The sequence below is a fragment of the Phyllostomus discolor genome, chromosome 4 (assembly GCF_004126475.2).
Source record: "Phyllostomus discolor isolate MPI-MPIP mPhyDis1 chromosome 4, mPhyDis1.pri.v3, whole genome shotgun sequence".
NCBI lineage: Eukaryota > Metazoa > Chordata > Mammalia > Chiroptera > Phyllostomidae > Phyllostomus > Phyllostomus discolor.
This window is the reverse complement of record NC_040906.2, coordinates 112,525,528-112,549,658: the sequence shown is the minus strand read 5'-3', so window position 1 is coordinate 112,549,658 and position 24,131 is coordinate 112,525,528. Positions and strand designations below refer to the sequence as shown.

General features: G+C 54.9%; 1 protein-coding gene across 1 annotated transcript; it reads left to right on the top strand.

Moving 5' to 3' along the window:
- The first annotated feature begins 984 nt into the window (after positions 1-984).
- KCNK17 (potassium two pore domain channel subfamily K member 17) lies at positions 985-15,009 on the top strand. The gene is made up of 5 exons (XM_028510377.2): positions 985-1,429; positions 4,308-4,422; positions 9,042-9,202; positions 9,664-9,838; positions 14,259-15,009. The coding sequence occupies exons 1-5, from the start codon at positions 1,157-1,159 to the stop codon at positions 14,567-14,569; spliced, it is 1,035 nt and encodes a 344-aa protein (XP_028366178.1). The 5' UTR covers positions 985-1,156; the 3' UTR covers positions 14,570-15,009.
- Positions 15,010-24,131: the final 9,122 nt, after the last annotated feature.

The following is a 24,131-nucleotide window of genomic DNA, read 5'->3' as shown; positions in this document are numbered from 1 at the left end:
GAAGTCTAGAGCTGTCAGTGAACAAGGCTTACGGGGTCTTGAGTGTCCCTCCCACGTTCCTGGTCACGGTCTCCCTTGACTCCCCCCACAGGGCACCCCTTGACATCATCACCCTCTCTGGGACCTGTCTTCTTAAGAGCCTTTTCAAACACATGTTTCCCTGGGAAAATGGAGAGTCCACAGATCCCAGAAGACTTTCAGGAAATGAGCTCCACAGAGGCACAGCCTCCCCTTGGGAACAAGTTCTGCTGCATGGCCTTTCTCCTGCCAGATTGCGACACTTCTGGCCAGAAGGAGAGAACAGAGTTAGACCAGTCTGTCCCAAGGCCCAACCTCACCAAGGACTGCAAACCTGGTCCCCTACCTTTCCCAGGCCGTTGCCAGCACAGCAGGCCCACAAGTGGCCAGGGACCTCTGGACGGGCCTGAGGCAAGGGCTGTGAAGCAGAGGGGGCTCCAAGTGGGACGCCCAGGGAAGGAGCTACAGCAGCAAGAGAGACCTGGGTCACATCCCAGGACTTTCTGATTTGAAGCTGAGGATCCCTGGGGACAACCTGCCCAGGACCTTTCCTCCATTCTGGGTAGAGGAAGGAGTTCGGGGTCTCTTCAGAACTAGGGAATGGACAATCCCACTGGTTAAGGCTCCTCTGCCTTCCAAGTTCATGGACAAGTGGTGATCAGCTGGGGTCCTCATCTTTGGGTACAGAAAGGAAAGGATGATGGTGTGAGAGATCCAGGGAGGACTTGAAAGGCAGCAAATCCTGGAGATAGTCCCAGGGTCCAAGGGCTCAGGCAGGGGCCCTAAGACAATAAACTTGGCTTCTACTTTCTCTTCCCTCTGAGTGTGGTCTCCAGGAGTCCCTCCCACTGTTTGCTCCAGGGCAGCTGAGGTCTCTGGACCACTTCCTTCTTAGCACCGGCAGTCACCCAGAAGCCCTCCCCTCCCCCCAGGGGGGGGCCTTGGGAGGGAGCACTCCGCACACATTTGAGGCGGGGCCAGATGCCACAGCTCAGGGCCTCTTTTTGCCCCTGGGATTGGATCCCGGTGCAGGGTGGGGCAGGGCTGTCCAGCACGCGCCTCTTTTGCTGAGAAAACTGGGCACAGGCAGCCATTAGCCAGAGAAGAGACTGCAGAACTCCCATTTCCACCTCCGTCCATGACTCCTGGTTCCAGCCTCCTTGTCTGTCCTACTATGTGCAAGCAGAGAGCCCGGGCAGCACCTGAGGGCAAGGCCAAGGGCTGCGTGGTGCCGGGCATCGTGCTCTTGCTACTCACCTATTTGGCGTACCTGGCACTGGGCACTGGCGTGTTCTGGATGCTGGAGGGCCCCGCGGCGAAGGATTCCAGCGCGAAATTCCAGCGCGAAAAGTGGGAGCTGCTGCGGAACTACACGTGTCTCGACAGCTCGGCGCTGGACTCGCTGATCCGGGTCAGGGACGCGGCCCCGGCGCGGCGGGGGAAATCCGGGACAAGGGAGCACGGGGTGGCGGGCAGAGGGCAACAGGGCACGCCCTGGCTCAGGACAGGAAAACGCCGGGAGCTCTTCTCCAAAAGAAAGGTGGAGGGGCTAGACACAGGGACGGCGAAGGCCGCGTGTGTCGCGGTCGGGGGGAGAGGGTTGGGCTGGGCAGCCAGGGAAAGTTCCAGCGAGAAGAACGGGCCGCATTAGGCGGCTCTGCGAACCCTGTAGGGACGAGAGGGCAGGACCCGCCCAGTGGAGAGTTTCTTGGTGCAAACTCCGAATTTGGGAATGAGGACGACTGGGGGCGCTCTTACCCGGGTCACGAGCTTCCAGAGCCGAGACGGTCGAATCAGAACAGGGGCAGGGCCCTCTTGGCTGGCTTGGAAGGTGGAAGGGAGGGAGTCTAACTGGGACCCGGGGGCGCTGTGTCGGGGTCAGGACCGCAGGCGAAGAACGAAGGGGCGCACCTGGCCCCTTCGGCAGACTCCGGATGCAAATATGCAAATTAGGAGCGAGGGCGACAGCAGGGGCTGCGCGGTGCCCAAGAATGAGCAAAAACAGGGGCATGACCCTCTGCGTCTTGGGGGAAGGAGACTCAGAGCACGCCTGTTCGGATGGTAGTGGAATGGGGCCCAGGCGCGCGTTCCAGGGTCCTGGGGCTCCAAGTGTGCAGACCGGAGTCAGAGAGAAGGAGGGGAAGATGCAGGGGCGCTCTTTAGCTGACCCCACGTTTTGGGACACTGGGCCGGACGTGAAGACTTGGAAGGGCAGAAGGGAGAGGTGGGCCGGAGGATGCAGGGGTTCCTGAGGACGAAGACTGTTGAGGGGATGGGGACCCAGCCGGGAGTTCGGAGGAAGGAGAGCCAGGGAAGGCTCTTGGGGCTGGGCGTGGAGGATGGCTGAAGGTGTCCTCCAACTGAGCATAGGGGATGCTGGACTGGGAGCTGCTTCCATTTGGAGGATGCATTGGCATCCCAGACCCTGGCTTTGTCCCGGAGCCCAGACAGCTGCCCTCTAGCCAGAAATCCCCTCCCAGAGGGCAGGGCCTGCAACCTGGGCACCTGGGCTGGGGTGGAGTCCTGAGCCCTTGGACTGAGGCTCAGCAGGGCTTGGAGCTGGGGAGGGCAAGGACCACCTCCACTAAAGACCTAATGTAGCACCTCCATTACCCACCTCTGAACTTCTGCAGTCCTCTGCCTGGTGGTCCTGGAGGCTCTGTGCCACTCCCCTTGCAAAGGAGATCAACTTCCCTGGGCCCAGGGAAAATGACAATGATGGGATGATAACAATACTAAATGCTTCTGTGTAGCATTTACTGTGTGTCAAACACTGTCTCTAGCATATTAACTTGCTTCATCCTCACCTACCTAACTGATATGTACCATTGTTACCACCCCAGTTTTAGAGGTGAAGAAACAGAGGCTCACAGAGGTTGAATACAAATATATAGCTACACGGCCAAGAAGCTGGGGCTGTGAACCACCATGAGTGCTGCCTCAGTGTGCACCTGTGGATGTGGGCGTTTCCAGCAAGGCTCTCCTCTCTGTACACTTCCCCCTCCAACCCCCTTCTGCTTCATGCCATTCACACCGTCCTCTGGTTTCATCCCCAGGAACAAGGATATGGTGTCTCCAACCCAGGTCTCCCTCCCTGAGTCCAGACATGTGCATGCAAACTCCTAGCAGACATATAGTTCCCCCAAGGTCAAGACCAGGCAGCCCTCCTCCTCCACCGGCCTGACATCCACACATTCTTCCCTCACTACCCACACCAAATAGGGCCAGAGGGCTGGGCTTCTGAATATCTCTTCTCTGTCCTTCCTGGGCCATTCTGTGCCAGGATGCAGGCCAGGCCCTCTCCATCACTCACCCCTGCAGGTGTCTTTCCCCTTCCAGTCTGCCAACATCTTCTACACTGCCAGCTGCCATAGAGCACACACCCTGAGCTTGCCTCTCCTTTGCTCAGTGGCCTCGGAAAAGGCCTGTCACCCTACCCCTGGCGTGGCAGAGCCAAGCACGGCCTGGCTCCCAAAGACCTTTCAGTCTCCCTATTTGAGATCCAAGGTGCAGTCTTGCCCACCATCTACCTAAATGTCCTTCCACTGGGAGAATCCTATCTGACCCTCAAGGAAGGCCCAGCTAAGACCTCATCCCCTCCATGGAGCCTCTTTCCCTACCCCCTTCAGAATGAACACCTTTCTTCTCTGTATTCCTCCAGCATTATATTTGTAATAATAATGACAACCACCAGTAACATTTACCCTGTCCAGACATTGTTCTAAGTCTTTATATCTAGTACCTCATTTTAGCCCTCACAGCTCTATGATGTAGGTGCTGTTAGTGTTCCCATCTTGCAGATAGGAAAACTGAGGCACAGGGAGGCTGAGTGTCTCACCTCTTATCACGCAGTTGCACTGCTTTAGAGTTGCACTGACTGCACCACATTAGAGTTAAGTTTGTCTCTGTCCCACTGAGGGCTGAGGTCATGTCTCTTGCATCTTTGTGTCCCCTAAAACACCACATGTCATGCCTGGCCAGTGCTTGTTGCAAGAACAGGAGTGAGCAGAGAAGAAAATGGTGTTCTTCTAGCCAGTGAGATGTCCTGGCTGACCTGGGCTTTGGGGGAAAGAGAAGAGAGGGAGCTGCCTCCATGTTTCCTGCCCCAGGGGGGTCCCAGGTTGGAGGGGAAGTGCCTCCTGGCCCAGGCCAGTCTGGCCTCAGTGGTTGTGAGGATCAGCCATAAGTTTGTGTGTGTCTGTGTGCGCGTGTGCACATGCATGTGGGTTTGGGTGCAGGAGCCCAGTCACACCGCAGAGCCCGGTGGTCACTGCAGCCTCTTCCCCCAGGGCATCGTCCAAGCATACCAAAGTGGGGACATTGTCCTAGGCAACACCACCAGCATGGGACGCTGGGAGCTCATGGGCTCTTTCTTCTTTTCCGTGTCCACCATCACCACCATTGGTAAGAGCAGGGTAGGGTCAGGTGGGTGGGGCTGGGGAGGGTGGCCTCCCCCTCAGGGACAGGGGACCAGTGCCTTTTGCGGCGGGAGGTTATGAGGTTACCAGGGCCTCAGGACTCTGAGGGTAGGTGGTCCCTGCAGTGCAGGCACCACCTGGGAGCAGAATCTCAGGCTCACAGCAGATCTACTGTATCAGGTTCTGCATTTCACCAGGGTCCTCTGGAGTTTCTGTGCAAGGTCCAGTTAAGAAGCATGGACAGCTCCCTGGGATTCTGCCTCCCATAAACCTCTCGGGAAGTAGAGGGTCTCCCCGTGCAGGAGTAAAGTTGCTCTGGGTGCTGTATGTGCCCTGGTCTCCTTGGCCAAACTCACCCAACACTGAGCCCAGGAGTCATTGGGGGTGGGACATGGGTGAGGATGGGGAGGCGAGGAAGAGGGGAGAGAAATCCAAAAACAGCCTTTCAACCTGACCTGTTCTTAGCCTTTGGGGAGAAGTGGCCATTCCTGGAGACCACTCTTCAGCTCACCAAGGCACCATCTCACCCCATCACCATCCTCTCCAAGCCCCTTTCCTCCCTCACACCCAGGACACCTGGGCCAGGTCTCCCCACCCTGCCACCCCCATTTCTCTAGCACTTCCCTCAGGAGAGCAGGGGTGGAACTTGTCTTGGGAGGGCACCTGAGGGCTTTTGTGAGGGGAATGTGAAGAGCAGCCTTAGATACCCCAGCTCTAGACCCAGGAAATAAGTCAAATGGCTGCATCCCCCTGCCCTGGCCCTGCATGACACAAGAACTACCGCCAGGTGGCAGGCTGACACCGCCTGTGTCTGAGGTTACCTCCACCAGCTCTGCCCAGCCAGGGTCCTCTCCCCAGGAAAGCAGCACCCCAGGCACTGTCCTTCCAGAGAGCAGCCAGGCAGGAGCACCCAGGGGACTCTTCATCTAGTTTTAAGTCAGCCAAACTTTTGATCTAGTTTGAAATCAGCTTCTTGGAAGCAGGTCTCAGGGCTGCACAGGAGCTTGGACAGTGCTCCAACTTGAGGCAAGCATTCCTGGAAGGCCCCTCACGCTCCATGGACCCTGTGCCCTGGAAGGACCGGCCAGGATGATATTTATGCATCTCTCTACCCGCAGGATCTAGTACAAGGCCCAGCATTCAATGGGACTCAACAAAGGCTGACACACTAATGAATTACAAAAATACCTATTCTGACAGCATGTATTGAGTTCTGGGGTGACAGGATGTTGATGCACGATCACATATGTAGGGGTCTTAGGTCTCTGAACCCCACACTGACTACACCATCTGCCGCAGGCCTATGACTTTGGCCCCCTGAATTCAGAATTCCACAGGATGTCTCTTCCCAACTCTATAGGTCTATTTCCCTGTCTCTTCCTCTCTGCCTTGTTCTGCTGTCTGAGGGGAAGGAGGGCAGATAAAGGGGGACTTTGCCACACCCCACATTTTGTCCATAGGTTCTAAACTCCAAGGGCAGGGTTTTTTATTTTAGTGCCACAGATGAGGAAACTGAGGCACCGAGAAGTGGCACGCTTCCCCAAGATCACATAGCCAGAAAGCAGCAGAGTTAGGACTTGAAACCCAGCTAAGGGGCTGTGTTGCTGTTTCCAATACCTTAGGACCAGCACCTTGTAAAGGCTGTGCTTTGGAAGCCCTGGAATGAAATAGGGTCTGACAGGCATACGACACTCCTGGGCCAGCAGGACGGGCCTGAGCCCTAAAAGTGTTCGCCATCTGCAAGTCCACCCACAGCTTGCTCATCTGCTCACTCATCTATCCACCCATTCATTTAATGAAAAGACTGAGTACCTAGCATGGGCCAGATAGTTCTGGGTGCCAGGAATACAATGGCGAGCAAACTGGCAAGTCCCTGCCCTTGGTGGAATGACATTCTACCATGTAGGAGCACAGAACAAACTAACAGATACATAGACAATATTTGGGTTGTAAGAGGTGCTTAGAGAGAAATAAAGCCAGGGAAGGGAGTTTGACAGTGATGGAAGGTGGGGGCTGCTGTGGATGGCTGGCCATTGACATAGTAACATTGAAGCAGAAACATAAACAAAATAAGGGAACAAACCAAGCGGATAAGTGGGGAAAGCACCCTCCACCAGCAGGAGCAAAGGCCTGAAGCACAGCGTGGCTGGCATGTTTGGGGGGCAATAAGGAGGACCAGATGGCTGGAGAGGGTTGGAACTGAGTGTTGATTTGGGGAAGGTACAGGGGAGCCCAACCACAGAGGACCTTGTGGGGCAAGGTGTTTTAGGACTGGACTAGCAAAGCAAAAGAGGTGACAGGTGAGAGGTACACTGAAATGAGAGGGGGATTAGGTGGGAACCCGGAGAACACAGCCAGGTGGAGAGGCCCAGGGCAGCCCATGGCCACTGAGCATTCAACAGACTGAATCGATGTCCACCCGTTCTGCCCACCTGAGGGCTGACTGAGAAGGATGGGAAGGAGAAAAACCCATCTTTGCCAGCCTTTGGAAGGCAAAGGCATCTGTGGAGGCCTCCCAGATTCAGAATCTGCATGCTGTTGTTCCTCTGGTTAGAAGGAGAAGACCTCAGGGGATGGAGGACTGGACCCCTGGGGACCCACAGCTGGAGGAGGAGGAGGTGGTAAGAAGGCAGGCAGACAGGTTTACCAAGACATTTACCTCTTCCTGAAGCCAACGGCAAAGAGACTTCCCTCCTTTCAAGGAGGGACCCGTGAAGGAAAAACAGAGGGGGCTCTGGACGAGGCCTCTGATGCCCTCAGACCAGAGCTGATTCAGTGGAGTTCGGTCATTCATCCATTCATTCCCACAACAAACCACTGTTTAGCACTTTCTGTGTAATAGATGCTCGAGGGCTCACATTCTCATCTACAGGACGCCTCCACAGCCTCTTCTCATTCCCGTACCACACTGTGAGGTCCCCATTTTACAGATGAGGAAACAGAAGCTCAGAAAGTTCAAGCCCCTTGCCCCAGGTCCCACAGCCTGCAAGGGGCAGAGCTGGGATTCAAACCCCAGAACGGAAGTAGCTCTCACTCCCAGACCCATCCTCTACACTAGTACATGCTTTGGCCTCTCTTGGGACCATATCCTCTGAGAACTCTTAGTAAGGCAGACGAGTAAACCACCAGTTTCAACACAGTGCAAGTTAAGTGTGGAGTCAGGGGTGGGGACTTTAAGCAGCACTGTGGGGCAGGGTGCAAGGGATCCTCCCCAAACCCCTCAGGAGTTCTATTTGTCTATTTAATATTTGTACATTCATTCCTGCATTTTTCATTCGTTCATCCATTTTTGTACTCATTCAACACATGTATGGCGAGCTCCTATGGAGTGTCAGTCCTGTGCTGGTTGTTGAGAATATAAAGATGATTAAGGCCCAGCCCCCGTTCTTAAGGGGCTCGCAGCCCTCAGGAGTGGCAGGCATGGAAACGAATCATTCTCATACAAGGAGTAGGTTACCCTCAAAGTCAAGCAGGGTGTTGGCAGAGCCACTCCTCCACCAGGGGGCCAGGACTTGACCTGCTGGGCCATTTATAGGTGGGCAAAGGGGGAAAGGAAGCATGCTTTTGGTAGGGGGAGGGTCATGTTCAAAGGCATGGAGCCATGAGGGCATCTGGGGGTTCAGCAGGGCAGGAGTGTAGCCAGAACTGGACCAGTGATGGGCTGGGTGAAAGTTTGGATTTTCCATAGCAGACATGATGGGCCATAAAGGATAATAACTTGGGGGATGATATAATCAGTTTCACATTTTAGAAAGACAAGACAATGGTGACCAAGAAGTGGGGAGACAGGGGTGGAGGGATATGGAAGAGGAAGTAATGTCCGGACTGATAGACTCCTCCCCCCACTCCTTTATCTTCATGACAGAAGCCCAACCTCCACCTCCCCCAGGTTACCTGATGGTCCATCCTCTGACCCTCACTCCCGAGGGGTTTGGGAAGGATCCCAGGTGTGTTAGAACCCTCTGGAAATCAGATTATCAAGACCGAATCAGGTGTGTAAGAGATGTGTGTGGAGGGAGCGCCTTTGAAGCACAGAGTAGGAGCAGGAGAGATGGCGAGAGCCTCGGCTGCAAAGCAGGTCTGATACCTGTGACTGGAGAGAGGGGAGGCAGGGGCCTGGATGGCGACGAGCCGCAGACGGCAGTGAGGCTCTGAGAAAGGCCAAGGCCTCCCTTGATGGGAGGCCCCCAGCAAGACGACTGGCTAGAGGAGTCCATCGGGCAGGAGCAGCTTGCCTTTGGTGCTGGGAGCCACCTGGGCACAGCAGCTTGAATCCCAGAGGGGCAGGGGCAGCGGGCTCCAAAGTCTCCCGTGCCCCTGTCCCACATTCCTCCGCCCACCAGAGAGGCAGGAAGTGAAGAGAGGAAAGACAGGACTCTCACACTTCGAGGGTTGGAGCTCACACACACTGCTGAGCCTCCTAGAGCACATTTTCCAATCGGTAAAACATGGGGCATCAACCCCATCTGGGAGGAGGGAAGGGACGTACTGGCCCCCTGCACAGTGCCTGCACAGGACAGGAAGACTTCTGCCACGTCAGAAGTGGGTTAGGAATGGGGACCCCAGTGAAGAAAGATCCTCCGGAGTGCCCTTATCTCCCCTCAGGCTACGGCAACCTGAGCCCCCACACGATGGCCGCCCGCCTCTTCTGCATCTTCTTTGCTCTGGTGGGAATCCCGCTCAACCTCGTGGTGCTCAATCACCTGGGGCACCTCATGGAGCAGGGGGTGCACCGCTGTGCCCGCAGGCTGGGTGGCACCTGGCAGGTGAGGGGCAAGGGTCGGGAGGGAAGGGGCACTTGTGGAATGAGGGGGCACTGCTGGGAGTCATGGCCGCTGATGGTGAGGGCAGCCACTGTGCCCCCGGGAGAGTGTCTGGTGGGGAGAGACAGCTGTGGTGGGAGTCGGGGCCCGCGGGCCAATGCAGGGACAGGAGGTCTGTTTCTAGGAATCAGAGTTACTGGTGTGGACCTGGTGGGATTGTGGGGCGTGGGGGGGTGGTGTCACTGCCCAGAAGGGGGTTTTTAGTAATAAAAGAGCATCACTGGAGGAGACGTGGTGGGATCTGGTAGTTAGGGAGGGCACAGGGCACCAAGGCCTTGGCTGGGAACCCGGAGAACACAGCCAGGTGGAGAGGCCCCGGGCAGCCCAGGACCCCCAGGCTGCCCGCTCCCTGCCCCTGCACTGACGGAGGCCACAGTGGGGCTGAGCGCTGTGTGCACCCCCAGGACCCAGCGAAGGCCCGCTGGCTGGCAGGCTCCGGCGCCCTCCTCTCGGGCCTCCTGCTCTTCCTGCTGCTGCCCCCGCTGCTCTTCTCCCACATGGAGGGCTGGAGCTACGTGGAGGGCTTCTACTTCGCCTTCATCACCCTCAGCACCGTGGGCTTCGGAGACTACGTGATTGGTGAGAGCCCTCAGCAGCGGCGAGCAGGAGGGGTGGCTGGGGACTCAGCGGCCTGGCCCTCCACTCGTCTGCCCCTTGGCCACGTCCTCGGGGCACCTGCTTCATTCCAGGCCCAGTGGGGGCCTGATGCCCAAAGACCAGGAGACAGGGTCAGCCCACCTTTGTCATGTGATCAGGCTAAGGTTGCCCAGCAAAAATGACAACTGGAGTTTGAAGCAGAGCTTCAGGCTGTAAGTCGAACTCCTGGCCATCTTGACAAACACTGGGAGGGCCTCACATGTCCACAGGTCAACTTTCATTCTTGGAGCTCACCAGATAAGGGGAGTCCCTGACCCCCTCCCCGGTCTGTCCTTGTCCCAGGGTCTCTCCTCCCCACTTCACCCTGCCCCATTAGATACCAAGCTTCCCACTGCCCCTGGGCTGGGCCCACGAGGATCAGGCTGGAGAGCCCTGGAGACTAAGGAAACCACCCTCCAGCCCTACTGGAAAGCAATTGGCAACTGCACTCTGAGTGCCAGGACGAATGGGCTGCATGACCCTGAGGGCCAAAGGTGGGGTTTAATCTGTGATTTAACCCAAAGTGGGCAAAATTAGGGCCTTAGAAATCCTTGCATAATAAAGCTGAGGCACATGCCCAGCAGGTGGCAGTAGAGGACATTCTGTGGAGGTGGGAGGGAGGGCTGGCTGGACCCACCAGCTCAGCCTCAGCGCCTCAAGGTCCACTGTATGAGCAGTGGCCACTGGCACCACCACCACAGTGGGCTCAGGGAGCCCTGTGCCTTTGTTTGGACCCCTGGCCTTAAACTAGGGAGGCAGCCCTGCCCATCTTCACTCCTTTGGAGACAGAGCCAGCCTGGAATATGGGTATGTGGTTTTACCAAAGTAACACAGAGCTAGCTCATCAGGAAACCTAGAGTCATAGGTGTCACCCCATTTTACTAAGGAGGAAGCTGAAGCTCAGAGAGGCCAAGCTATTTGCTGGAGATCGCACAGCTAGTGAGATATTAACTCTCCCCTCTTTGATTCCAAAACTCATACTGTCTCCAGACCAACTCACAAACGCTCTCTCCGGGCCTCACTCAGTGGTCCTGTCTGTAATCTGAGGGGCCTGGGCCAGGCGACGGCTAGGATATCCTCAGTGCCTTCTAGCCTGTGTGCAAGGTCCCCTTCTCTGAACCTCTCCTTCTCCAGGAAGAAGGGTCTGGTGTCAGGTGCCTTATGCTACCCCTTCCTGACATCTTCCTTCCTGGGAGGGAGGCTCGCTCTGGAAGGAAATCCTGGGGAAGTCTTCCTCCAACTGGGTCATGTTTCCCCTGCTCCCCTCAGGGTGGAGAGGCGTGTCTTAGGAGAGCTGAGGCCAGCAGCGCCAAGGGCTCCGTCTGCCCCTCGCAGCTCACAGAATGATTCTGGGGTCTGAACTCTCCCCCCTGTTCCCCCTGCAATTTCCCTAGTTCAGGTGGGGCAGCTGCCTCTGGCTGGCTGTGTCACATTGACACAGAGGACAATGAGGATGGCACCGTGGGTGGGTACGGGCTCTCTCTTGTCCCCCCTTGGCTCTTACAACCTCTGAAAATGACAAGTGCTATCCAGTCACCTGCCCAGCTCCTCTGAGAATCTTCCGTTTTCCCCAGAGTCTTAGGACGGAGTACAAAATCCATGACAAGGCCTGTGGGAATTTCTGTGTGACCAGGTCCTGCCTCCCTGTCCACTCTGAGCCTCCTTCCTCCCACGACGCACTTGGGCCTTCCTGAAATACTCTTCTGACCTGCAGTGGGTCCTGCAGCACCCTTCACCCCCATCCCCACCCCAGGGTTCAGAGCACAAAACTCAGCATTTGTCTCCAGTGATCGTCCTAAACCCAGAAGGCCTGGTTCTCTGAGAGAGCCCAGTGCAGGGGGAGGGCAAAAACGTGGAAACAGGACCCCAGCTAGGAGCTCTCGGTGCCACGACCACCGGGGCTCACAGGGAAAACCTAGGTGGAGTTGAGGGGAATCTCTGTGAGGGTGTGTGAGGCCCCACAGCCCCTGGGGCAGGGCAGGGGAGGAGGGGTGGCCCTCTACAGACATGGGCACCCTGGGGCACCATGGGAGGAAAGGCCTCTGCTGCCGTGGAGGGAGGGCAGGGCTGAACGGGGCCTCTGCTACCCTGTGAGCCACGCTTGGGGGGTGGCCAGGCAGGGGTATGGGGCACAGACCTCCCAGAGCCCCCTTCCACCAAACACCATGACGCAGGCAGCCTGGCCCAAACCCACAAGGGCCCTTTAAAAGTCCAGAGGGGCAGCAGGCAGAGCTGCCCGCTCTGCTACCTCTTCAGAGGTTTGCTGCTCACTCTGATTCCTCCTGCAGCCATTTCAGTGGCGAGTGACCACACTAAGAGCCCTTGCCTGTCTCATGTACAAGGAGATAATGAGGCCCTGAGAGGGGGGAAAGTTCATTAAGGTCACAGAGCAGACAAGCCTAGGGCAGGTTTAGGAGAGACCCCTAAGTTGGGGCTCCTCCTATGCATGTGTTCCAGAGTCCTCCACAGCTGGGAGGGGACAAACCCCAGTCTCCATGTCTCTCAGCCTTCCCTGTCCTCCAGGGACAGGGTCAAACCCCTTTCTTGGGCGGTAATGCCAAGGTCCACCACTGGACTGTGGGTGTCCATCGTCCCTGAGTCAGCAGCCCAGGGGTGGTGTCCCAACAGACAGCTGCTCCTCTTTGCCCAAAGGCAGTGGCAGGACCAGTCCCCAGGTCCCAGCCGCCCGCTCCTCCCTGGACCCATCGCCCCCACAATTGCATTTGCAACTCAATTGAGCGCTTTGCCAGCTGCCAAGTCTCCTGCCACCTGTGATTTCAGCTAAAAAAATAAAATGAACGTGGAGAGGAACACCTTCTCCCCTCCGTTGCCAGGAGCAAGCTGAGCTAGCGGGTGGCGGGGCAGTGAGCTGACGCAGTGCTGATCGCATTTGGGACTGCCAGCGGAATCGTGGCCCCGTAACCCAATCAGCCTAATCCAATGCCGGCTCCTGCGGGCAGCGAGATCAGTCCCGGGCTGCGGGCTCCTCCCTGAGCTGGGAGCCAGGCGAGGGGCCTGGCCATGGGAGGACAGGACAGCGAGGTTGTCTTGGGGCCAGTGGGAGAGGGGGAGTGGCCGACAGAGGGCTGGTACAGGGAGCGAAGAGAGAAAAGGATGCCGAGGAAGTAGGAGGACAGATCTTCCTCTGAACGACCCTGGGCTAACAAGGGCAGCCAGACGGCCCCGGGGAAACAGACAGGGAGAACTCAGTTAGGAGCAGCTCCTCAGCATGATTATCTGAGCCTCACAGCACCCCCTTCATTCCCTCCCTCAGCTGTTACTCAGCCAGTCCTGACTGTGTTGGGGGCACCAGTGTGGGGACCAATGGTGAGTGCAACAATCGCCCACCTACAACAGACAGCACACCACGCTGTATTACAGGCACCAAGCTGAGCACTTCGGATGGTGAACCCTAGGATAGTCACAACAGTCTTAGAAGGAGGACACCCTCATTACCTCCATCTTACAGATGAGGAAGCTGAGGCCCACTCACCCAGCAAAAGCGCATGCACTGTGAGAGCTTTTAACAGAGGGTCCCAGTCTAGTCTCTGGGGAGTGACGTCTGAACTGACATCTGAAGGATGAGAGGGAGATAGCAGGCCAAGAGGAACTAGAAATGAAGAGCATCCTGAGCTTAGGGGACAGCAAGTGCAAAGGCCCTGGGGTAGGAAAGATGTTAAATGAAGCAAAGGGAAAAGACCAGAGTAACTGGAGCCCAACATGCAAAGGGAGAAGTGTGTAAGTTGAGGCTGGAGAAGTAAATCGGAGCCCTGGGATAAGAATTTAGGGCTTAATCATAAAAACCAAGGATAAGAAATTATTTTCTCCTTTCCTGACTGTGAGGGACAGTCAGACAGATGAAGGGCACGCAGACAGTGAGAACTGAGGCAGGTACAAACTGCAGCAGCGCCGTCTGCTCTGTTCTTCCCGAGGCTCCTAGCACACTGCCTCCCTTCAGACATGAGGGAAACCACACGCAGAGGGAGGCAAAAAGGAGAGCAGGCGTCAGAACAGCCTGCTGGCCCCACACCCAGGGTTTCTGATGCAGTGGGTCTGGAGTGAGGCCCAATCATGTGCATTTCTAACAAACTCTGGGGTGGTGCTGACGCTGCTGGTCCTGGAACCCCACTTCAGAACACAGAGTACCTTAAACAAAGAGGAAATGTCGCTTCCAAACCCAAGGTGCCAATCCAGGGAGGCTTCTTGGAGTCTTACGGACCTGACCACCAGGCCAGCAGTCTCAGACCAGCGTGGACTTCCTGTATTCTGCTCATAGTGTCACGCCACGTCTGTCCGTTTCTGTTTTGGAACCACGGCCCTGACTTTCCCAGGACTTCATCCTCTGACCTTGCCTCCCCCCTAGGGATGGACCCCTCCCGGAGGTACCCACTGTGGTACAAGAACACAGTGTCCCTGTGGATCCTCTTCGGGATGGCGTGGCTGGCCTTGATCATCAAACTGATCCTCTCCCTGATGGAGACCCCAGGAAGGTCGTGTTCCTGCTATCACCACAGCTGCAAGGGGGACTTCAGGCCCCGAGGCTGCAGGCAGGGCCCCGATGAAGAGGCAGAGCCCCACTCCCCACGACCAGGCTGCTATCCGGAGAGGCCTGTGGAAACCACGCAGCGTCCAGAACCCTCTACTCAGGTCTCGTGCTGCGGAAAGGACAGCTAGTTCCACTCCAGTATTTGTTCCACCTTCTTTCTCAGTAACAAGACTCCTTATTTTAATCTTGCACATGACCACCCAGACTAAAGACTACATTTTTTTGTCTTCTCTTGAGGCTAAGGGCAGCTATATGATTAAATTCTGCCCAAAAGGATACATAAAGAAGTATCCTGTGTGACATATGGATGTGTTTTTCAGTTCGGGGCAGTGTGTGCTTTTCTTCCCCATTCCCTTTATTTTGAGCTGACTCCAATGCTGTTATGGTGGCTGGAGCTCCAGCAGCCATACTGCACCATGAGGTAGAGGTCATATTTGTTATGGGTGGCACAATAAAATAGGAAGAGCTCGGATTCCTAATGGTTACAGAGACACCATAACAAACCTGGACTAAATACTGCCAGACGTCACTTATGTGAGAGAAAAATAAATGTCAATCTTATTTAAAACACTATTATTTGGGTTTTTCTGACACAACTAAAACTAATTCTAATTGACGTACACATATCTGGAGACAAAGGCACACACAGAGAAACCACTTCCTCCCCAGGTGAGTTTTCCCAGGACAGGTGGAGGGAACGGATTGAAGGCTGGAGTGTGCCCCCCACCCACGCCATCAGAGACCCTCAGGTAAACCCACTAAAGCCTTGTAAGAACTTGCACTGCCACTACAGCCAGCAGGCCGTTGGTCGCAGTTTGGACGCTGATTCCGTGCTCTGTCGTTCACTCACACCACAGAAAAGCCAGGGGCGGGCCGGTGGGTTCCTCCTGCCTCCTCCTGCCCCACTGCATATGGAAGCTCCAGCCACAGTTTGCAAAGCCAGGTAGGGTTTGCAGAACATCTCACCCTGAGCATTTCTAGCTCTCGCTCAGGGTTGCTACATACCCAGGGAAGGTCCCCACCATACCTGGGTACCCAAGCCCAGCCAGGAGCCCCTGATAGTATCAGCCAACACCTGAGGGTCACCTGGGGCAGCTAGATTCTTGGCACCAGTGGATATCTGTGTCTCTGCTCACTTCCACCGTCCTACAGACAGCATCACAGGGACCCTGGGGACTCATGCGGCACCTCCTTGTGGACAAAACCCTTAGCATCAGGGCCCTCCTAGAACTGGGCCAGGAGCAGCCTTTTGGCCAAAGAAAAAGGAAGAGCTGTTACGTCATCCAGCTTGCGCCATCTGGCCTTGGCCTAAGTGGGACCAAGGCCAGACCCAGGGGCAAACACCAGTGAGTAAACAAGGCCCATGCCCACTTCCCAAGGCCCACAGCCCGAGCAGAGGTAAACGGAGGTGAAGAAGAGATTGCTGGAGGTATGGACGTGGCATCCTTTGTACTTACACTCCAGAATGAGGACCTAGCAATTCAAAACTGAGAGAGAGGTCAGAGCACTGAGTTGGCCTTTGGGGTCTCAACTCACCTTGAACCCTTTCTCATGCCTGGCCTCTCTAGAGAGAGTCCTTGTCCCCCATCGAACCCTCCACCCCATGCATACCCTCACTCATGTTCAGAGGTAAGCAAACTGTGGTGCTGGGGGTGGAACAGAGGAAAGCTTCTGATTGGCCAGTTCTTTACAGATGTCAGCTCCACAGCCAATGAGAAGAGTCACAGGAACTGCCTTACAAATACTGAAGAGTGAGGGGTTGTAGAGAGAGGTGTAAGAAACCATGTTTGGAGTCACATGGAGAGGTCTGAGCCTGGGAAAGGCACCAGAAAAAAGAATCAGGCCACTGGACAGAAATCATAGAATAAAATGAGCAGTGTGAGCTTTTCCTCATAGGCAAGAGGAAGAGGGAGGGGAGGTGATGATGACCTGATAAGGGTAGTCTGAAAAGGCAGTCCTCCAGAGTGCTGGCAAGCAACAAAGTCATTCATTCATTCCCACAGCCTTGGTCAGGCCACCAAGCCTTAGGAGGAAGAAAAGGGGTCTCCTTGGAACAGTAGAGTATGGCTGTGAAGGGTGTGAAGTTGGCAGCCAGCCTGCCTGGTTCACCATCTCTGTGACCTGCACAAATCACTTAAGGTCTCCGCATCAGTTTTCTCCTCTCCAAAAGGGAGATAAGAGCAGGGCTGCTCTCTCAGGACTGAATGGACCAGCATGGAAAGTACCAGAGAAGCGTGCACCAGCCCAGAAAAAGCATAGTGCGCATTTTGGCAACTCACAGCAGACCCAAGGGGCAAGGCAAGAGGCAGACGATGTGATGTGGCAGGCGGTGTGTCAGCTGACCCCTCTTGGGGCTCGGGCCGGCCAGGCGGACTGGGCTGAGCAAGCAGTGACGCAGGACAGGATGGAGGCTCTGGACACGCACAAGTCACAGGGGAACCTCCTGGCAGAGACTAGGAAGTGCAGGCTGAGTTTGCAGACGCCGGGCCACCGCTGCTCCCGTGCCACCGAGACACAGGCAGGCCCACACGCCAGCGGCCTTCCCTGCGGGACAGGCTGCCCAGCTCCGTGGCTTCAACACAGCCAGGGCAAAATCAGACTCATGTCCTTTTTTGGTCCCCCTTAAAACAGTGGCATCTTTTATCATCATCATTATCATCGTTTTCTAACATTTATTGGGTGCTTATTGTGTGTCAAGCACTGTTCTAAGCTCTTTATTAGGTCATTTACTTCTCCCACCATCTCTGTGAGAAAGGAGCTATTATTTTTATGCTGTTTTAAGACAAGGAAAATTAGATTTTTGGCGGATGTTAAGACCAAAGGTAGTCAGTCGCCTGTCCCTGAGCGTCATCACGAGGGTTGCTGCCAGCCCTCTGGCGGGAAGACCAGTGCCCAGCCTGGGGCAGGGAGACCCTCCCTTTAAGCCTGTGTGGTGTTGACCAGCCACCTCCCTTTCTGTGCCTCATCACCTGTGAAAGAAGAGGCTGACTTCAGGGAGTCTGAATTTTACTACTACTCCCTCAGCTGTTGTCTGGATTGCTCTAATTGACCACATTTCAGGGAGGGCAGTTCCCAGCCCCACCCATCTCCTGGGGCCGCCTGAAGCATTTGGACGGACACACACACACACACACACACACACACACACACAGTTCCCCAGGCCCCTCCCTCACAGTTCCTCCAATCCTGAAGGCCTGGCTGGGGGTGGCGTGACCCCTTACATTAGGAGCCAGGCCAGAGGACTCCTCAGTCTGGGGTAACGACTATGCTAAGACTCCCCCATCCCCAATTCTCCTGGGCCCTTACCTCACCATGTCCCCACCCCGGCCTGGGCCCAGGCCCAGGCCCAGAGAGCACTGCCCTGAAGCCACACCCCTCCCTCTGCCCTCCCCAAACCACCCTCACTGCTGGTCCCTGGGCCTCCCACCCCCACCCCCATTAACACACAGTACTAGTCCTGGCCCTGTACCCCAGTGACCTCTCTCTCTTCCCCCCAAGAACACAGTGCTGGAGCCTCTATCTCTTAGCCTTCTTTGCTGGCCAAAATTCATCTCCAGTTAAAATTATTTCTTGGGGCCAAGACGATAGCAGTCTTCCTCCTCCAAGGGCTTCTCAGCCCCTCTCTAGGGTCTTTGCTCAAGATTCTCAGGCCCTCTCCACTCGGATCACAAAGCCTCTCCCCAGCCCTCAAGGACCCATGGGAGACCAAGGCCTGGAGGCAGAAACAGCAACCCGGTGACCGAGCTGGGTGTCCCCCACCCCACTTATGGCCCTGTGGGGAGCCAGGGACGCTCTCTACCCCACCAGCTCTTTCTCCCAAAGTGCAAAAGCAAAACTCCTCCTCCAGCCATGCAGACTCCTCCCACCAGCCTCTGGCCGAGCTCCCTGCCCCTGCCTGGCCCTGAGGTTGGGCTGCTGTTCAGCCTTTGCCCACATTCCAGCTTTTCCACATCTTTTCAAACCAACTTTTACCTCATTTATTTTTTCCTGGACTTAGGCAGATGTGAATCTATAACTGACTATTGCTGGCTTGCTGTGCAACACTTGAGAAGCCACAAAACCTCTCTGAGCCTCATGTCTCCATCCCAAAATTGGAAATCCTGATGTCAATCTCAGGAATATTTGGATGAATCTGGGGAAGTGAGTAATGGATGAAAAAGCAGCCGTGCTGCAAAAAGGGTACAAAATAGGGCTCTGAAATATTTGTTCCCCCCTCTTTCCCTTCTTCTTGGACTGAAGCTCTCCCCCCACCCCCATCCTCTTTCATTGGGCAGTTCCTGGAGCCTTTGTGCACCTCTGCCTCTGAGAAGACCTCCTGGGCATGCCTGCTTTTTGGCCTCCAATGGACCTGGGAGGGGCAGGAAATGAGGTGGGGATGGAAGGAATAAACTTGCCAGTGCTCTGGGAGGCCAGGAGACGGCCTGTAGAGTGAGAGGGGTAGTGTGTGTCTTGGAGGAGCAATTTTCCACTCACCCACTGGCAGGGCCTCTGGGGCCACGTCACTGCCCTGGGGGGAGGGGACAGAGGGTGGGTGTGAGCCTTCAGCCTTACTCTGGTTATTAATCTCTCTCTGCTCCCTCTCCCCATCCACTCTCTGAACCCCCGAACTCTTCGAGTGGGGGCAGGGGCTGACCCCCACCAACTGAGTCCCCCAGGCTCTTTCAGTCTTTCATTTCTAATGTGACTGGGCCTGAGAGGGGAGGTGGTAGGACCACAGGCTTGGAGAGAAGCCAGGGTATTTGTCCCTTCCCTGCTGGCCCTGGCTCAGGCAGTGGCCTCCTTCCTTGCCGAGGGCACAGAACCTATCCTTGTGGTCCCCTTCCCTGGGTATCAGCATTGGCTGGGTTGTAGCAAGAGCCCTCCCTTATCCTCAGGCAAGGGGCGGCAATGACTCCCCACTGTTGCTAGTCTCCAGCAGTCACTTCATGGCTTAGACTTGCCCACACTCTGTGTCTGGGCCCTTTGTTATAGTCTCTGCAGTGAACCCCTGGAAAGTGCCATCTGCTCCCTGCAAGGACCCAGTCCCTCAGTCTTCTACCCTCTCCCTGACAATGCAGCCTGACTGGGGTGGGGGCTCAAAGCGCAGAATTAAAGCTGTGGGGCCAATCCAGCCACCTGATCTGGGAGAGGTTCCAGCTCTTGCTCTGAGTGACATCAAGAGTGGAGACCCAGACCAGGTGCCAGGCAGACCCTGTCACTCTCGCTTGCCTTTGCCTCTGCCTGGCTGGTGACAGCAGATTAAAAGAAGGGAAAAAGTCTCCCCTAAACCTTGTTCTGAGCCCTGCAGAGGGGTCAGGGAGGAAGGGCAGACCTGTCCCCAACAGGAAACTCCTTCACCAGACTCTGTGCTCTGTGACGGGAAAAATCATGTCTCCCCCATCTGACTCATGGCTCCCTGAGTGCAGGGCTGCGTCTCACTTGTTTCCTTCTCATCCCCAACATCTGGCTCAGTTATCAGCAAACATCTCCTCAAAATGTAGAGACACAGAAATGTGCAAAACGTGACCCCTGCCATCTGGCGGGGAAGCACATGGCTGGTGCTAGGCAGGTGGCCCAGAGCACATGCAGTCTCATCACCCCACTCACTCCTATTGACCTCGGGCAAGTCACTTTACCTTTGGGGGACCAACCGGCCCCAGTTTTCAGGACACTGACCGGGAAAGTCCCACATCCAAGGAAACCCCTCAGTCCCCAGAGCAGTGGGACAGTTGTCCACTCTATTTAAACACCCTGTGCCTCAGTTTCCTCATACGTGAATAGTTATGCTATTTGCATCTCTGCCTCATGAGGGAGGCTGTTGTGTCGATGAAATGAGCTTGTGAAAATCCAGAACTCTGAAAGTACCTGCCATGGACTAAGTTCTATATGATTTGCCTTCTTTGTTTGATTTCCCCAGAAGCAGATCATGGGACAGGACTTGACTGCAAGTAGTTTATTGTGGAAGTAGCTCCAAGATGCACCAGTAAGGAAGTAAAATAAGCAAAGAAAGAAAACCGTTTCGGAGAGGGGTAATGAGCAGGTAGCTGCTCTGAGCAATCGGGGCTCCATCTCACTACAGAACTTTGGAAGCCTGGTGTGGGGGGATCATGTCTCCCAGTTACCCTGCTGAGGGACAAGGAAGCTGGGAAATATAATCCCCGAATCCCTTTCCTCACTGCCTGGGGACTGCTCCCTGAGGAGGGAGGTGCTAACTCCCCAGCACGTGGGACACAGAAGCCTGCTGAGTACATAGGAATGGTGAGTACAGAGCGGATGTACAGATGGATGCAGGGCACTGCCAGCATCCATCACGTATGTGTTAGCCACACTTCCCATTTGCAGGGGTCAGGGGAGCACATAGGACACCTGCCCAGCTGTGGGAAAAGTCATCACAGCAGCAGGAGATATTGTCTGGGTGAGCTTTGAAGCATGAGTAGGAGTTGTCCAGACAATGGAGGAGGCAGGTCTTGCACCTGGAGGATGCACAGTACATGTTTAAATGAATGGCAGGTAACTTGAGAATGATCCAAATGCTTGAGCTAGTGGGGCTGGCTAGATGGTGAAGAGCAGTGGGCAGTTGAAGGGTGCAGTCAGACCTGTGAGCCTCAGGAAAGGCAGGACTAAGGCCTAAGGACCTGAGTTGGTCCCTGGTGGACAGGTAAGGGGGAGGGAGGGTAGACTAGGTAGAAGAACCTCAAGAGCAAAGGCAGGGGCAGGAATGGGCAGGGTAGAAAGGCATGTAAAAGAAAGAAAAGGAAGGAGAAGAAAAAGGAAAGGAAAGAGAAACAATTGAAAGGAAGGAAGACAGGAAGGGGAGAATTGAACTTAGAAAAGGAGGAAGAGACAGGAAGTTCAATCATAGGAATGGAAGGAGAACCACAGAGTCCTGCAACACTGAGGTCAAAGGGAGAGAAGGGCAACGAGGTAGCATTGAGGTCTCGAGCTGAGTCCTGCCCAGAGTGGAGGCATGAGCCCTCAGGAAGCCTTCCCAGAAGAGGCAAGCCCTGAGCCAGCCAGAAACAGCTGTGAGTCCAAGAACACGAGCTTCGTGGACAGAAGGCTGTGGGGCCCTGTGAGTGAGAGTGAGCTGGGGGCAAGGCGCCGCCAGCAAGCCAGAGGGAGGGCGGGTTCCAGCGATTATTACCAGAGCTGTGCAAATATTGTTGTTTTGACTGGTAGTGAGGATTGGTTTATTTTTCCCCAGGAACCACAAGCGTGATGTGCAGGTTCGTTTTAGAACATGACACCACGAGAAGAGCAACGATCCCTGGCCTCGCCTTTCCCACTTCTCCTGGGGAGACACACACATTCACACACACAAGCTCAGTTATAAAAATAACCTAAACCACAACTGTTTAGTCCACCAATGCCAAGGGGCAGCTGGAAATATCTCACTTGTTGCAATCATAAGAACATCCACATTTTTAAAGGTAGAGCACTTTCAACAGTGCCTGGAATCTGAAAAGCCCCATCACCACCTTCATTATTTTTTGGAGGCTGAACAGCTCAGCAGCCAAGAGCATGGACACGACAGGAACACCATCTGGGTTCAGAGCTCAGCTCTACTGCTTACTGGTTGTTGGACAGTGGGCAAGGGCCTTACCCGCTCTGTGCCTCAGTTTCTCCATTTAATACAGGATAATAATAATACCTCCCTCACTAGGTTGTGAAAATTAAGTGATTAATGCATATAAAGACCTTAGAATATGGACTGGCTCTGAGTAAAGGTTATAGACACGGTGGTCATCATCATTATCATCATCACCCCCTGCCCATGGAGGGAACCAGAAATGACCAAACTCCCCAAAGCCTGTGCCAGAAACCCCCATTTCCCCAACTCCCCTTTAAAAAGAACCTTGCCTTGGACAGTCATGTCCTGAGACTATGGGGGGTGGGACACAAGGAGAGAGTGAGAGAGATCCCATGCATTCTACACAAAATGTCAGGCGACCAAAAGACTTGATTCCAAGATAATGTGAACCTCCGCTTCTCACCCCAAACTACATCCAGGGTTTGAGGCCACAGCTACACCCCTCTCTGCCCAACCCCCCTTATGAGTTTCCTGGGGAAAACTGAGTGGGCAGAGCCATCTCCCTACCCGGAGGAGACCCTGCCTGCACCAGTGGAGCTAAGTTCAAGGGTGGGGCTGGCAAGTGAACCGAAGCTTGGGGCTGGTCAGGGTTAAATCCCTCTCCATGGCTGCATTTGCCTAGGAGAGGGAAGGGGAGGGCCAGCAGGCACAATTTTCAGGTTTGGCTTGGAACAGTCACTCTCAAACTTGAGCGTGCATTTTGTATGCCCTAGAGTTCTTGTCCTAACACAGTTTGCCGGCCCCACCCACAGAGTGTGTGATTTTAGGGGAAATGACTTTTCTAAGGTGTTCTTATGCTGAAGCTGCTGGTCTGGGAAGCGCACTCCAAGAACTGCTGGTTTAGGAACTTAGCCCCAAACAAACCTTGTCTGAATTCCAGTTGTACTCCTAGGAGCTCCTTGACCTTGGTCAGGTCATGTAACCTCTTGAGGCCTCAGTCTTCCTGCTTCTAAATACCTGTCCTCAGGTTTATCAGGATCCAATACCTGTCCTCAGGACGGCTGTGAGGATTCCAAGAGGACATGGAGGGAAAGGGGGTGCACAGAGGCTGCTTCCTCACCTGGCCACACCCCTCACACCCTCCATTGTGGAATCTGACCCCAAAGTGTCCCTTCGTGTTGTTAAGTCCAGGTGTCTTAGTCAGCTTGGGATGCCATAACCAAATACCATTAACTAGGTGACTTGTAAACAACAGAAGTTCGGTCCTCATGGTCTAAAGGCTGGGAAGTCTGGTGACTCCCCTTACCTCCATGTCCAGGCTCGCAGATAGCCTCCTTCCCAGTGTGTCCTCAGTGGTGGAAGGGGAGACAGAGGTTTCTAGGGCCTCTTTCATAAGGGGAATGACTTCCATTCATGCAGGCTCTACCCTCATGGTCTAAGGAACTCCCAAAGCCCTCGCTTCCTAACACCATCGCCTTGGGGGTAGGACTTCAATGTGTGGATTTTGAGGGAACACACACCTTCAGGCCACAGCACCAGCCACTTTCCAGCCTCGTCTCTCAAGAGCCTGGCCATCCTGGGGGCTGCCTCTCCTGGACTTCTTACCTACCTCGCCACACTTTGAGGTGTAGCAGGACCATTTGTCTGTCTTAAAATTTTTTCCTTCTTTCCCTTCTTTCCTTCCTTCCTCCCTTCTTGCTTCTTTCTTTTCTTCCTTCCTTTCTGAAATGGAGGACAACTGACCTTCTTTGTCAGGTAAAGTGTTGCTTCCAAGGAACAACTTAGCTACTCAAATGCAGGACAACTGGGGAGGGGGCAGATCAATTTGCATAAATTCTTAGGGATGTTCAGGGAGAGGAATGTGCTGCACCAGTCTACAATAGTGACCTGTGGCCATGAGGTCTGTGGGACTAAAAGGCTCCACTCTTCTCAGCCCATTCTTGGCCTCAGGAGTTAGCCCTTAGGGACTGATTACACCCCTGGAGGGTCCTGTTGTTTGCAGATAAGGGAATTCCAGAGGAAGATATTGGAGCTCTTCTAACTGGGCCAGTGGAGACTGACAGCTTTAACTGGAGTTGCATCCCAGATACTCGGCCAACTCAATTTCTATAAATGTTGTTTTTTCCCAAGGTTTCTCCTTAGGCCATCTTCTTTTCTCATTCCACATTTCCCCTAGGCTA

Coding starts and splice junctions, on each gene's coding strand:
- KCNK17 (XM_028510377.2), top strand. CDS start 1,157: ATGACTCCTGGTTCCAGCCTCCTTGTCTGTCCTACTATGTGCAAGCAG. Junction 1,430..4,307: donor CGCTGGACTCGCTGATCCGG/GTCAGGGACGCG, acceptor CTCTTCCCCCAG/GGCATCGTCCAAGCATACCA. Junction 9,839..14,258: donor CTTCGGAGACTACGTGATTG/GTGAGAGCCCTC, acceptor CCTCCCCCCTAG/GGATGGACCCCTCCCGGAGG.